General features: G+C 38.0%; 3 protein-coding genes across 3 annotated transcripts; 1 reads left to right on the top strand and 2 right to left on the bottom strand.

The window, feature by feature from the left end:
- Window positions 1-209: 209 nt before the first annotated feature.
- On the bottom strand, window positions 210-5,140 carry naa60 (N-alpha-acetyltransferase 60, NatF catalytic subunit). The gene is made up of 7 exons (XM_088317980.1): window positions 4,928-5,140; window positions 4,028-4,143; window positions 3,779-3,908; window positions 3,027-3,123; window positions 2,692-2,926; window positions 1,735-1,904; window positions 210-1,650 (listed from the first exon to the last, which is right to left on the bottom strand). Exons 2-6 carry the CDS (start codon window positions 4,135-4,137, stop codon window positions 1,748-1,750), a joined length of 729 nt encoding a protein of 242 aa, XP_088174106.1. The 5' UTR covers window positions 4,138-4,143; window positions 4,928-5,140; the 3' UTR covers window positions 210-1,650; window positions 1,735-1,747.
- A 1,236-nt stretch (window positions 5,141-6,376) lies between these two features.
- dnase1 (deoxyribonuclease I) lies at window positions 6,377-10,099 on the top strand. Its single transcript, XM_088317835.1, has 9 exons — window positions 6,377-6,523; window positions 6,904-7,042; window positions 7,226-7,314; window positions 7,444-7,530; window positions 7,986-8,101; window positions 8,623-8,735; window positions 8,806-8,960; window positions 9,759-9,852; window positions 9,952-10,099. The coding sequence occupies exons 1-9, from the start codon at window positions 6,513-6,515 to the stop codon at window positions 10,000-10,002; spliced, it is 855 nt and encodes a 284-aa protein (XP_088173961.1). The 5' UTR covers window positions 6,377-6,512; the 3' UTR covers window positions 10,003-10,099.
- Window positions 9,924-13,944, bottom strand: eci1 (enoyl-CoA delta isomerase 1). Its single transcript, XM_088317834.1, has 7 exons — window positions 13,852-13,944; window positions 13,181-13,300; window positions 12,847-12,974; window positions 11,888-12,034; window positions 11,654-11,775; window positions 11,397-11,575; window positions 9,924-11,014 (listed from the first exon to the last, which is right to left on the bottom strand). The coding sequence occupies exons 1-7, from the start codon at window positions 13,892-13,894 to the stop codon at window positions 10,848-10,850; spliced, it is 906 nt and encodes a 301-aa protein (XP_088173960.1). The 5' UTR covers window positions 13,895-13,944; the 3' UTR covers window positions 9,924-10,847.
- Window positions 13,945-14,351: the final 407 nt, after the last annotated feature.

Raw genomic sequence — 14,351 nt, 5'->3', positions numbered from 1 at the left:
TGTGCATGGGTGGTTTGTATTGTATGTCTTCAGATTGGCTGGTGACCAATTCAGGTACCCTGCCTCTCGCCATGGTTGGTGTTTATCAAATAATTAAAAAAAAAAGGTGTAAGAATCATAACCTTTTCAAAATAATAATTAAAAGGTCAGGAGTGCTGGCCTTAAAAGTTGTCTGAAAGACATTTGAAAAAAAAAAAGTCAAGTATCTGTTAGAATGCAAAGAAATTTTATTGCATACAAACTGTCTGAAATGTTCTTTTGAAATTCACACCTTTGAATACCACATTTCACAGTCACTATTACATATAATGTGTGACAAAATGCAATAAAAGTAGAGAAACTACAGTGTAACAACAACAGCAACAACAACAAAAAAAAGTCGGGCTTAAATGCATTTAGACCAACATTTGGCACTGTATACGTGCTAATTCATGACCGTGAAACACACGCACACACAAACACACACACGCGCACACATAGATGTAACAAATATTTCTATTTTAGGAGCATTACTTACTGCATAAAATATATATCAAGCATATGTAATCTAATATGTTTTATCAAATCTGAATCATAAATTAAAATATAACAAACGAGTGGTCATTCATTGACATTAGCAGCAACTTCACAGACAGCGAAGCGACAAACTGCATCCAGTTATATTAAAACTTTTAAAATCAGGACCTGAGCCACTGTGCCCTTCTTATACGGATTACACGACATGGGTAGTTATTAAAGCCAACTCAAATTGCCAGGTGAGATTTTTAAAACGGTACTGCTTGATGCGAAATGCCTGTAAACATTGTGTTCCAACTCAAATATTTCCGTCTGTGCCGGTGCCGATGCCACAAATACATCACATTACATTTCGTTATTGCACAAAGTAAATCATCCGTTTTCAAACGGGAACGTCATTTAACATGTCAGTGATACTAAAATAATTACCAGTCAGCATTGTTCCCAATAAATTACTCGCTCTATTCTACACTACAAGCCTTAAAAAAAGCGTTGCTCAATTCACAGTCCAATGCCATTTGTTCTTGGGTCCCTATGTCACAATTTGATATGGACTCGCATTCTATGCAGTCAAAAAGAGAAAGGGTGCTTATTTAAAAACCGGCAGCAGCAATATAAGACACACTGTACATTATAATGTATATGAAATGTATTACCTTAGTATATATAATATACCAATAGTAAACATGAATTGGATGAAGCGGGGTAGAAATATCGGTCGGGTCCAATGCACAGTGCGTTTAAAAATCCCTTCCACACCAAAATACAGTCCTCTACCGTCACCAGGTTTCAGAGATAGGTCTGATACTGCTCAGTTTTGGTATGATAGACTAAACACACACTACTACCGCAATCATGGAATGGAATAGTAGCGGCGGTTTTGAATAACTGAGGGCAAACCTTCCCCCACCCCCGCAATTGCTCCGTACTGTCAGTGTGAACACAACATTGCATGTCTGATAACGATTTAGTTCAACCACTAAATTCGGCAGCGTGTGAAAAAGTGGCAGACTCAGATCTTGTGTGTCAAACATGCAGTGAACCAGGGTGATCCCAGAATCTGTCGTACACAGCGTGCTGAGGGTGTGACTATACAACTGCATTAGGGAAGACTGATGAGAAGCAGAACACTTCCTGGAGGGAGGGCGGGAAAAAGGAAAGAAAACATAAGAAACTGAGGGGAAAAAATATAGCAGGAATGCGTACTGAGATACAAACCGGCAATGTTGAGTCACATTGTTCGGCTGTACTGTATGCCAGTCTTGGAGGCGATGTTGGACCATGGGAGCAGAGATCGCAGCAGAGACTGGGCCTGTCGATACAACCGCTGTGGGATGGAGCAGGGGCTCAGGTTGGCTAGGGTTGAACCGATATGCTGGATATAATCAGTGGAACACTAGGTTAAAGAAAAATGCATAGACCATGATGATTAAGAAAATGGCTGACCAATCAATTAATCTTCCTTATTAGGCAGAAAATGCCCAAATTTGATGGAACCCAATTAAATTGGACAAAGAAAATTAATTTTCTTAATTTCATTAAGTGAGTAGACATTTTGTTTTCGGTGTATAACGCATAATATAATATAATATAATATAATATAATATATAATACAATACAATACAATACAATACAATACAATATAATATAATATAATATAATATAATATAATATAATATAATATAATATATAATAAAATGTAATATAATAAAATGTAATATAATAAAATATATTATAATATAATATAATATAATATAATCCCGCAAAATGACTTGTAAAAAAAGCATTTTTTTTTCTCTGTACTTGTGTCTTATACAATCCCCAGTAAGTGTAAGCACTTTTGGATCCAGGTTAAAAACCCATTCATGAAAAAAGAAAAGACGTGCAATGACACTAGTGGATGTAAAAAATAATTACATTTACTCACGTACATGATAAGATGACATAATTTAATATAAATTCTAAACCCTCGCACATTTGTTGCAATTAAATTGCAATTGCAATATTAAGAGGAAAATCGAAATCTTTCATCAACAGTGTGCACCTTGTATAAATTGTTTCGCTTTCTCTTCCTTGCAACTATTACTTTAAACTTTGTTAACTCGGATGTCCACAAAATAACACACTCTATAAACGGCAAATTGTTTAAAAGGCCAAAAAAGGGCAAAAGGATATAATATTGTCCAAGGAGGATGACCCCCGTTGATGTAGAGCACATATGTGAATCCGTCTTTCAGGACGCCACGTATGGAGTAGTAGTAGGGCAGGTAGTGGTGTTGCTTGAAGTCCCTGTTCTCGTAGAAGTGTATGGCAGTGTTGTTGGTAGTGAGAACATGCAGATAGATTGCCTTACAGTGGTCCTGGGCGGTTGTCGAAATGTGCTCCTTCAAACTGTCCAGCAGTAACGAGCCTGAAAAGAGACACGGTCCCAAAATCAATATTAGTTCTGATTTAGATTCAGATTTTGGAATGGTATTGGGTCTGGTGGTTGTTGTGACAAACGTCAGTACCTATGCCATGTTTCCTGAACTCTTTAACCACTCCCAGGCTGAGGATGTAGGCTACCTGTGTGTCCACAGGGAAACTGGATGCAAGAACATCTCCATCCTGACACACATATATCGACATACACACAATGAAGAAAAACAATGTTTTGATTTCAGCAAGCTGTGTGTATCTGTTTGTGCTTGTGCTGCCGACATAGTAAGTAGGTTCGCGACGACGATTAGCTGTCGGCAATGCGGTGCTGCTTCAGTTCACATATTCAAGCCCAAGTGAAATGGGCAAAAAAGCAAATTAGCAGGTGCTCGCCACAGTCACGTCACATGACAAGTTTCATCAGCGCCACCCTGCACGCTGTCTCACCTGTCCACGTGAACCGTATTGACTGTATATAGAGTCGAACCGTCAGAAACGCTCAACTTCCATTCGGTCTGACTACAGACTAACCCTGTGCTTAAATAAGGGAAAATAAAATACAACTGAATTGTATGAGACTGCAAGAGCTCAACACATCAATGCATTGATTGTTTGACAGAAACTTGCCCTCCTTTGTTCCATTTTGTAAAAAATGAATTGAAAGGAAAGGGGAAAAAAAGCAGCTAGTAAAAAATAGTGCACTAAAGTGGCAAACTGCCTCGCACGCGATGATCCTGCACTATTTAAGCAGCCGATGCAGTTATCGCTATTCTGCACATCAAACGGTGGTTACTTGGTCTGAATTGTTTTTGTTTTTAAATTTGCAATGAGGAAAACAACTCACCTCTTTATGTACTTTGGTCCGACCTTTGATCTCGGCAACAATCATTCCCACAATGCCTCCTCTGAAGGTGGCAGCGAGAGAGAAGAACTTCTTGTTGGAGGTGATGTCCTGGTACCATGAGTCTGGGTACCTGGGGTCAGGTTACAGGTCATAAAACCAAGTTGTTATTCAGCCATCAAGCCCAAAATAATGTGAGGATGCAAACATGAGACGTTTAAATGGGTTCATTAGATATAAATTGATTCTTACTCGATTGGAAACCAGTCACCACAGAGCACTTTCACACTGTCTATGTCATCGTGGCACAGGAACCGGAGCTGGACTTCACTGAGAGCTGTGGGAGATACGTCGTCACTCATTCACACCTGGACGGGGGAAAAAAAAACGAAAGTCATTGTCACAGCTCAAAATTAACTACACAAATTTGCTCATTCTTATTTTGGTGAAAGCACAAACTAATGTAATGTGCACCAGCTATGTTTAGTGAAGTGTGTTACGTTTAGGTAAAAGATAATTCCAGTTATCTGTTGACAAACGATACAAAATAGGTATGTCAAATTTGCCAATGTCACCAGAGGACAACTTCAAACAATAAAGGTTCATTCATTTGCTCAGAAAATAGTAACACTGCTTTCAGTTGAATAACATCCAAAATACATGGCACTTCTGATAAACATGAGCAAGCGACTACACATATTTGATGACCAAGTACAGAACCAAACGTAAAACGGCTTCATCCTCAAATTGCTCTGCAATAGAAGAGTAAATAAAAAGCAGTTGACAGCAAGAACAATGTGAGGAAGCTTAGAATTTATGTGGCATGAGAAATAAACGTTCAACAGATAACTTTTCAATGAAACTAGAGTGCAAAATGTCAGAACTTCGAGATGCTCAGAGTAATTTTCGTCATATAGGTTTTGCAAAATCACCAACTTATTCCACTGTCGTGCAGACCTTGGTAAAAGATGCCACTCATCCTTGGGTAATAACACAGATTGCATTGCATTGCACTATTTGACCGCACAGTTTAAGATAGACACACAGATGACACCATTTCAGTAATTCAATAATAATAAAACTGTTTGTCGATGCTTCACGTCAGCTAAACAGGGCGAAGCTAATCTTTTAGCTAGGCTAACGCCTTCCTACCTTATTTCAACCGTCACGCCGAAGGAACGTCGATGAGGTTTATATTGTCAGGTTATAAACCGGGTGTATCCCTACTTTGGATGCAGCATGTCCACTCTTGATTCTCATAAGTGTCATCGATGCTTGTCAGAAGCTAAACTAAGCTAACCTGGTCAAAGCTCGCAACGAGATGTTTTTTTCCTGTTTACGGCAGACACGAAAATGACGTCACTCTAAAACTTTTTTTTTTTGGACGGCCGGCGTTTGCTACTTCCACCTACTGGCCATTTAATGTATCGCCACCATCGTCACAGTGCAACGACACTCCCTTTCACATTTAATTTTATTTACTAATTAATCGCAAGAAAAACGTAATTAATTATGAATAATCGCATTTTTTCTACTAATATTTTTCTGAGAAGCTTTTAGCAGATATTTAGAATCAGAATCAGAAATCCCTTTATTGTCTTTACTTGAATGAATTTACTTGAATAATATATTTTAATTAATGTAAAATTGCCTTTTAGGTTCAGGAAAACCCTAAAATGCACAATTCTCTTCATAGGTAACCTTAATTTTGACTTTGAATAACTTTAAAATTTACATGTGCAACTGTTTTTTTTACAATTGGCTGTTCAGATGAAACTAGATTAGATTAAATTCTACTTTATTGTCACTGCAATGTGTTCAAGTACTGAGACAACGAAAATGCAGTTTTACATCAAACCAGAAGTCCAAGAAAAGAAGAAAGTGCAGAGCTGAGAGGTGATAGAATGGTCATGGAATATTGTGCAAGTAAAACATAATATTGCCACGGTATATACCGAATGAAATGTAGTAGAATGTTAGTAAACAGTGGCACGACAACTGCTCCTGTTGTTTTTATATTAGCTGCAGATTTGTCACCAGAAAGAGTATCTGAAAAAGAAGTGACTTTCTAGGTCTTCGGTGCCTTCCTCGTCCTCTCTAGCAACAAATAACTATTTGCCTCTTTTGAATTTTTCATTTTTTTTTATTCACAGCCAAATTTAAACCATTACCCTTCGGCTCAGTCTTTGGCTCAAAACAAGACCTTAAATAAACTTTCTTATCAGGTTTTTATGGCATCTGTTTCCTTCCCAGTGCTTGGCCTGTCAATAACTTAAAAAAAAAAACGCATTTTAAAATGTTTTAAAGGAATAGGAAACGCATTTTCTTTTTGGATCTTTGTGACAATAACACCGTGTCAGTCACACAAAGGTCATTAGAAAAGAAAGTGTGTTTATCAATCAAGGTTCTCTCAAACAGATTTATAGTTGGCATATTTTTAATTAATAAGACAGTACTGCTAAATTGTTGTTGTTTTTTTTCATTGACACTTGATGATTTTTGTTTTCATAAATTAAATATAAACATTCCATTTGCTATGAACGTTCTTCATTGCCTCCAAAATGGCTATCACCCTGTACTCCATATCCACACTACCCCGCCTATCTTTGCTCCTGGCCAGCACGACGTCGTCACATGCACCTATGGTCAAATAAAGAGAACCACAATCAGTGATTCCTTTCAGAAGTTCCCGTGGCACCTTTGAGGATTCCCGCTGACAGGCCTTCTCAGCATCACTATGAGGATCAGGTAATAATTATTAGAAATTATTTCATTTGTCTGAACGTGTTCAAGACATATCTGCAAACAGATGCATACTATTCGGACGGTGAGAGAAACTGAGTATGAATGTCCGTAGAATACCCGAGGAGGTCCTTATAGTGTTGAACCTGGAAAACCTTTGACCACACTTTTAAGGGAACTTTTGTCTAACCTGAGTAATGCATTAGCCTGCAAGTGTAATATTCCACCCTGCGTAAAGCACAAAACCTTCCGTTAAGCTTCAGTCAAAATCATTGGCTTTATTTTGCAATGCATTGCTAAATTTTAATCTGTCTTCTATCAGTCCGGGTTTTGAATGTATGTATTTTTTTTCATCACTAGCCGACTTTTGTATGACCCCTCCCCAGGATGCATCTGGTGTACACTTTGGGTCTCTTTTTGTCCCTGCTGCATGTGTCGACATCATTGCTGTTGGGTGCCTTCAACATCAAGTCTTTTGGCGACAAGAAAGCCTCCAACGCAACCTTGATGAACATCATCAGCAAGGTTTAAATATATATATATATATATATATATATATATATATATATATATATATATACCACAGTCTCGTCAGTCCTGAAACACACGCGCGCACACACACACACACAAAAAGGGAGGGGCTCAAGGTGCAAGGCAAGGAGCCCTGATACAAACACACTAACGATGCATTTTGTGTTGCTGTTGCAGATCGTCCACCGCTATGACATCATTCTAATCCAGGAGGTCCGAGACAATGACCTCTCGGCCACCCAAAAACTCATGCAGCATGTCAACAAGTTAGGATAAATGAAAAATATTATGTATTATTGTTGAAAGAAATTTGATTTATAACAACAGAACGGTATCAAGGAACATTAGAAATGTTCACCAATACGTAATGTTTTTTTTGTTTGTTTTTTTTACAGAGGGACGCCACAATTCAGATACAAGCACATCGTCAGTGAGCCTTTGGGTCGTAGTTCCTACAAGGAACGGTATCTCTTTCTATACAGGTTGGTAACACAAAAGAGTTATAGAACTTTGGGATTTTTCGTTATCGTTGTTGTTGTTTTTTTTTTTTTAGTTCATTTAGTTTTAATTAGCTTTTAAAGCGGGTTGGTTTGTTGTTATTAGTATTTTCATATTGCTTTGTTTCAGTTGATCAGATTTAATGTTAGTTTTAGTTTTTCTTTTTTAAACACATGGAGTATTTGTGGAGTGCAAAATAAAAAAAAAAAAGGTCAGTAAATTTGAACTTTGTATAATAAAGTAAACTACCATTCCAAAACAACTGTTCCACCTTATTTCCTCGACGAAAATAAATAAATAAATACCAAAAGCTCATATTTGAAATAAAGTGACAAAAAATGAAAACGAAGCACATTTCTTGCTCTAATTATAGCTAGAGTAGCTTTAGAAATGTAAAATATAGTTTCATTTAGGTTTTCAGCAGTGTTCTTCATTCCAGGGAGAAGACAGTGTCAGTGGCCAAAAGCTACACTTATGATGACGGTTGTGAGCCCTGTGGGACCGACACCTTCATCAGGGAGCCCTTTGTGGTCAAGTTCTCCTCAAATGAAACTGGTAGGCATCCGGAAGGGATCATTAAATGAAAGTTCAATTTCACTGGTCAAGAGCTAATTTTAATTAGACAAGAGAAGAGGCTCAGATAATGGACGTATTGATGGCTTTATGTGGCCCTTATAGTATTTTTGAATCTGATAAAAAAAAACATGTTTCCTTTTTTTCAAGCACATCGAGATTTTGGGAGATATATATATATATATATATATATATATATATATATATATATATATATTTAGCATTGGGCAAAAACTAACTGCAAACACAACACAGGACTTCATTTGGAAGAAATCGGTTTAAGTCGAAGTCAATCATCAGACCTTAACCCACTCTGCCAAACTGCTGCTTGTTAAGTTATTGCATGAGGAATGTTAAACTGCATCTGTATGATTGTTACTGTTTTATGTTCAAATGACTGCTGTGAAGATCAACAAAACAAAATGCATATTACCTATCAATTTGCCACGCAATAAAATAATAATGCCATTATTGTCCTTACCTCGCTTCTCACCTGTTTCTAGCTGTGAGGAACTTCGTTCTGATCCCACAACACACATCGCCAGACTTCGCCTTGCAGGAAGTAGACGAGCTGTACGATGTGGTGACTGACGTCCGCACCAGATGGAACACCAATGTGAATTAGATTTTACTGAGTGAGGAATGTGTGAATTTGGATTAGTGAATCCCATGCATTAAACCTCCAGGACATCATTCTTCTCGGCGACTTCAACACAGACTGCAGCTATGTCACAGACTCAGAGTGGCCGCAGATCCGTCTCTTTACGGACAAGAGCTTCCATTGGCTGATCCCGAATGAGGCTGACACCACAGTGTCACACACTGATTGTGCATATGACAGGTATATACGCACAAATTCTGTGTAAGCACAAGCGACGTATATATTAGATTTATAGTGAAACCATCTGAGAATGTTTTATTTAATTTTCCCTGTTTATTTTTTTTACAATTTAAAGCATTTGCCATTTTTGCCTTCCTTACATCAAAATACCCTTACGATCGACAATTACAGCCTACTTTACACACCCTATTTCTGTCTTGCTGAAATTAGCCTGTTTTGAGAACACAGTCCTGAAACAATTATCATCGCAAATTGTAGCAGGGTGTGTGCTTCCTCCTAGTTAACATCAGTTTCAATGTGTTTGGTTCTTAAAACAGACCCCCAGTTAGTAGAGGGTGTGCACACTTATTCAATCATCACATTTTAATTTTAATTTAAGCTCGCTAAGATAATTTCATTTTGTTCAATCAATGGTGTTGTACAGTTTGCAGTTCACACTCATCTTATAATCACAAGAACTTGGAATTTAAACAGGGGTGTGTAAACTTTTCACATCCGCTGTAAATGATCTGAATTGTGATCTTACTGTTCAGCAACATTCAGAACGGCTTCCAAACACACATTTTTGGAAATGGGGAGATCAGATTTTCTTGGTGTCATTTCACACTTGAGGGAGGGCAGGGCGTCCAGAAAATGTAACCATTTGCATGCAAGCGATATAAATATATTCTCCTCAATATTTATGAATTCATATATTACAATATAAAATGAAAAATATTTTTCTTTAATAATATCCAAACTTGAACAGTTGATAGCAGTCCTAAGCAGGCCCTTCACAGCATCTTGATGTGCTTTTAGGATTGTGGTGACTGATGACATGAAGAAGGGAGTGGTGGCCCACAGTGCTGAAGTGTACGACTTCATGGTGGATCTAAATCTCAGCTTTAGTATGGTAAGAATGTTTGTGGAGTGGACATTAGCACAATACAAAAATGTGGGAAAAAAAAAATACTAAGAAAAATTCTAAGTGTGTATTTTATTTGTTTCTCAGGCATTGGCTGTCAGTGATCATTTCCCCGTAGAGGTGAAGCTGCTTGTTTGATCCGATGACTATCCAATTCCCCCATGCCTAATCCTAACTTTCACTGGGAGTCAACGAGAATCAAATACAAACATTAATTAAATCTCTGGTCAGTACAGTAGCTGCGTCCGTCTTTTGTAACTTGATGCACAGCTATTTAATGATTTACATGAACACTCAAGCAATATTCTGTCAAGGAAAATAGTGTTGCCAATCCTTAAATCACCTACCTAATTTAATAATAGTGGACCCGCCTGGAGAGCACATTCGTGCAGTTTGTAGAATGATCAGTTTATTTCAAGACATGATGTTATCCAACTGAGTGTTTAAGTGTGTTACACATTGATTGCTTTTTTTTTTTTTGTCAGTATACTAATACATGTAGATCACTGCACAACAGTGGCATTAAAGTACATTTCACTTTAAGGCTGCAGCACCGCCCTCCCTCAAAAAAGTGGATTTTAACCTAATCTAAACATTCCAAGAACAAACCAAATAAAACTGAATAGAGGAATAAAATAAGGAAGGCACCAAAGTATGGGTTGGATCAGGCACTTCGTTGATGAGACTGACGCTCATGTGATAATAACCTGACCTCCCGAGGTGTGAGGTGAGCCACATTTGTTCATACGATTATGCAAATGACTAATTCACAATCTTAAACTGCATAGAGATCTGAATAGGCCTTCGTTATACTAACATGTCACCAACTAAGTCAATTCTCTTGATGATGTACCTGTAAAGCCGTGTTGAACCCAAAGTTGCAGAACTGGATGATGGCATCACGGAGTTAATGTTCAGTTAGTCAAATTAAGTCAGTGTGGAATTACTTCTGATCACAGGCCTACACTTTGCAGATAATCTCATTAAACCTTCCTCTTTTTGAGCATCTCAAGATACATACGGAGTGAATTCTGGATGGCATCTTTGGTGATGAAGCTCACAAAGTTTTGGACGTCAGCTTCTCTTTTGGAGGTCAGCTTGTCGATGGTCGGCTTCCTCATCATGGACTTGGTGATCTGTCTGGCGTGGGCTGTGAAACAAAGAAAATGGTTTGGTCTGGTCATTGACTCGGAAAAAGTTTTAAAGGCATTTGGCTTGACTACCGTGAATATCTGGTAGCACAACAACTTTTCGGTGAATGAAAAAAATTAAATAACTACAAAACAGCGTTTCAGGTAATATTTATAAAGTTTTTATCCAGTTGAATTCATTTAATACCATTGACGGATAAATACGTCAAAGTTCCATTTCTTTTTTTTTTTACTTGTCTGGTAGTGAATGAGTTAAAAAAAAGAAAGGGGCGAGTGGCTTTTTATGTGGTCTCTGTGCAGATCTTTCACCGTATCCCCGTGCTAAACGCGATTCACATTCATGCGCATGCACAATAATGCCGTCCGCCCACTATTACACACCTGGAATGGCCAACCACTTGGCCATTATCTGCTCGGCTGAAGTCATGAGCTTATCTTCTGGTACTAACTGGTCCACCAGTCCTATCTTCAGAGCCTCTGTTGGGTTGTAGAGCAGCCCCAGAGCCAGGCCCATCTCAGTGTTCCGGTGGCCCACTGTATTAGCCATGGTGTCCTTAAACCTGGGAGAGGTACGTGGAACTTTTACCATCAATTTCCATCACATTTGCCTTTAGCGTTGCAATGAGATGAACTATTACCAAAAAGGTGCAACTATGCCAAGCTGAGTCTCATTCAGGCCTATGCTATACCGTGGGTTGTCCACCATTATTCTATAGTCACATGTCAAAGACATTAGACATCCACCTGCAGGACTGGAGCCCTGTGGAAGGAGGGAAAATTATACTTAGGGTTTTTTTTTTTTTGCACTCTAGTCAAGGTCTTAGTATTGGCTGTGATGATCTAAAATGAATTTTGCTTCAAACTACACACACATTGATTGCGGCTACGGTGACCATGTTGGAGCTGTACATTTTCAGCCACATCTCCTGAACAGCTTTCCAAAACTCTCCACAGCTTTCTGGACTCTTGCCGTACATCTCCATGATGTCCAGGCCTGCCGAGAACACCTTGGGCAGACTCTAGATCACAGGAAAACACACTTTAGGAAAATAGACGGCCAAATTCACTATTGGATTGCATGGTGCGAAAAATTGAGCAAACAGCATCTCATTCACAAAGCATGATGGTGAAATGCGTCACTAAATGCGATGCTCAATAGATTGTGTATTGATAGTATTTGCGCATATTTAAATAATGATAATTCACTAACACGGGCGCTAATAGCCACATGCAGTTTGAGTAAAGAAAATAATATCTTTCGGAATTCACATGCACATCTTGACTCTTGCCGACTGCAACTATGGAAAATATTGAAAGAATCGCCACCGTATTTTATATTTTAAGACTTTTTCTCCGCACAGATGTTCACTATTAAAAAAAAAAGCAAAATGTTGTTTAATGTTAGAAAACGGCGAGCATTCGTCACCGAAATTCATGCGCACGTCTCGATTTATATCCAAATTAATCTGTATCAAAATGATTGCACCAATATTTAGAATTTTATGGACATTAAGTGAAATTAATAAATATAACGCCTTTTTCTTTATAGGCGCTCACAAATGCGCAAAGTGGGTTAATGAGGAAAGCTTGCGTTCTGAATATTTCTATTTTCTTTTTCATTTATATTTAGCCATATGTGGCTTATTGTAATCGGGAGAAATAAGCGGCAAATTGCACTCAGCTCTGTGCGGGTATGTTATAAACATAATATTATTTGTGAATAAGACATTATAAAGTGCACCTGAAGGTGCTATCAGCAGCCACAGCTCATTCTTTGTGAATTCGGACTAAAAAAACTAAATAAACCAAAATGTTCAAAGGAGTTTCGTACAGAAGTGATGATGAGGCCTCGGCAGCTCTTGTCCATCTCAAGCTTCTCCAAGCTGATGCAAAACTCGGTGAGGAAGTCCAAACTGAGGCTATTCACTGGCGGATTCTTCAAACGCATAACAGCCACACCTACGGAAGACATCACTTATTTTGCACCTATTTTGTTGTGACACTTGACACTTTGGGCAGAATTTGGTTATTTCCACTCGTTATTTATTCACTTCTTGCCAGCGGTTTGACAATGGCTGAGTTTCGAGTTATGCTGAGTATTACTAAAAGGACACAATAATAATCAACATGACCTTAGCCACCCTTGAAGCAGTCTTACACATCACCTGTACTCTGGTCAAAATCCACTGAAATTTTAGACGATGAGGAGTTGCTCCTCTGCTGTGCTGCGAGCACGGTAGATGCACACACTCTGCCATGGCTGGAGGTCAGCTGGGAAAGGAGGCCTGGAGACACATGCAGACATTAAACAAAAGTCTCTTCAATGTACTTCTTTAATGAATAAAATCAAGCCAAAGGAGGTGAGGAGACATTAGCTTAGTTCAGTTAAGATCATTCAGAACTTGTCTCTTGACTCGTGCAGGGCGCTTGCCAACGTGCAGTATGTACCAGGATGGAAATAATAGAAACTACAACATAAGATGAACCCATCTATTTTATTTCTTTCACTGGACGTCATTTCCCAAGTGACAACATAAGAGTGATACACTACTTCCAATGAGAAACTTTTAAATATGTCTGGTTTAAAATATGGGAACGATACAATACACAGGGCCCACTAAAAGTAAAATATAAACGTCCATTATGTAGCGAATAATGTTGAGGCTATCGTTTGAATGCAAATACGACAAGATTGTCTGTGACCCTTGTCCTGCATTCTGTGCAACAGACAGCGCCACCACCAGACCAAGTACAGTTTAACGTTAAGGCATTCTTCAGTTGATAATTAAGAAGCAATGTACTGCATGCAAGGTAAAGTGCCAAATGCACAACATACCTGATAAAGCACATTTATTCCTCAAAGCTGCTCTCAACGCCATTTTTGCTTGCAGCTGCTGTGCTAGACAATGAATCTTTGGCGCTTTGAATCTCCAGTGGCCAGTATGTGTAATTGCAGCTTCCGTGTTCATGCCACCGAAGAAAAAGTATGGCGGCCTAAAAGGCCCAAAATTAAGAATAATAGATAAACTGTGAAAAATTTTTTAAAATAAGGCCTTTGCCTAATTGAATGCTTCATTTATTAATTTCATTTATTAATTAAATATGGAATTAAATAAATACATTTTTTATTAAATAAATTATCAATGATTGTATGTAAAAAACTATTATTACTATTAATCAAATTGTTTCTTTATTTAATTAATTATATCTGTATTTAATTAATTATATATTTGTCAAACTTTAGATATATTGTTGAGTGAGTTGAATTTTGTTCACAAAATAGGTTTTTGCACTCAATGTTGATTTGCTCTTCAGCAGGTTGTGGTACTGCAAAGA

The sequence above is a fragment of the Idiotropiscis lumnitzeri genome, chromosome 15, assembly GCF_059441095.1.
Source record: "Idiotropiscis lumnitzeri isolate Australia: NSW breed Sydney's pygmy pipehorse chromosome 15, RoL_Ilum_1.0, whole genome shotgun sequence".
Taxonomy (NCBI): Eukaryota; Metazoa; Chordata; class Actinopteri; order Syngnathiformes; family Syngnathidae; genus Idiotropiscis; species Idiotropiscis lumnitzeri.
Note: the sequence above shows the minus strand (reverse complement) of the source record. Positions and strands in the feature narration are given on the sequence as shown.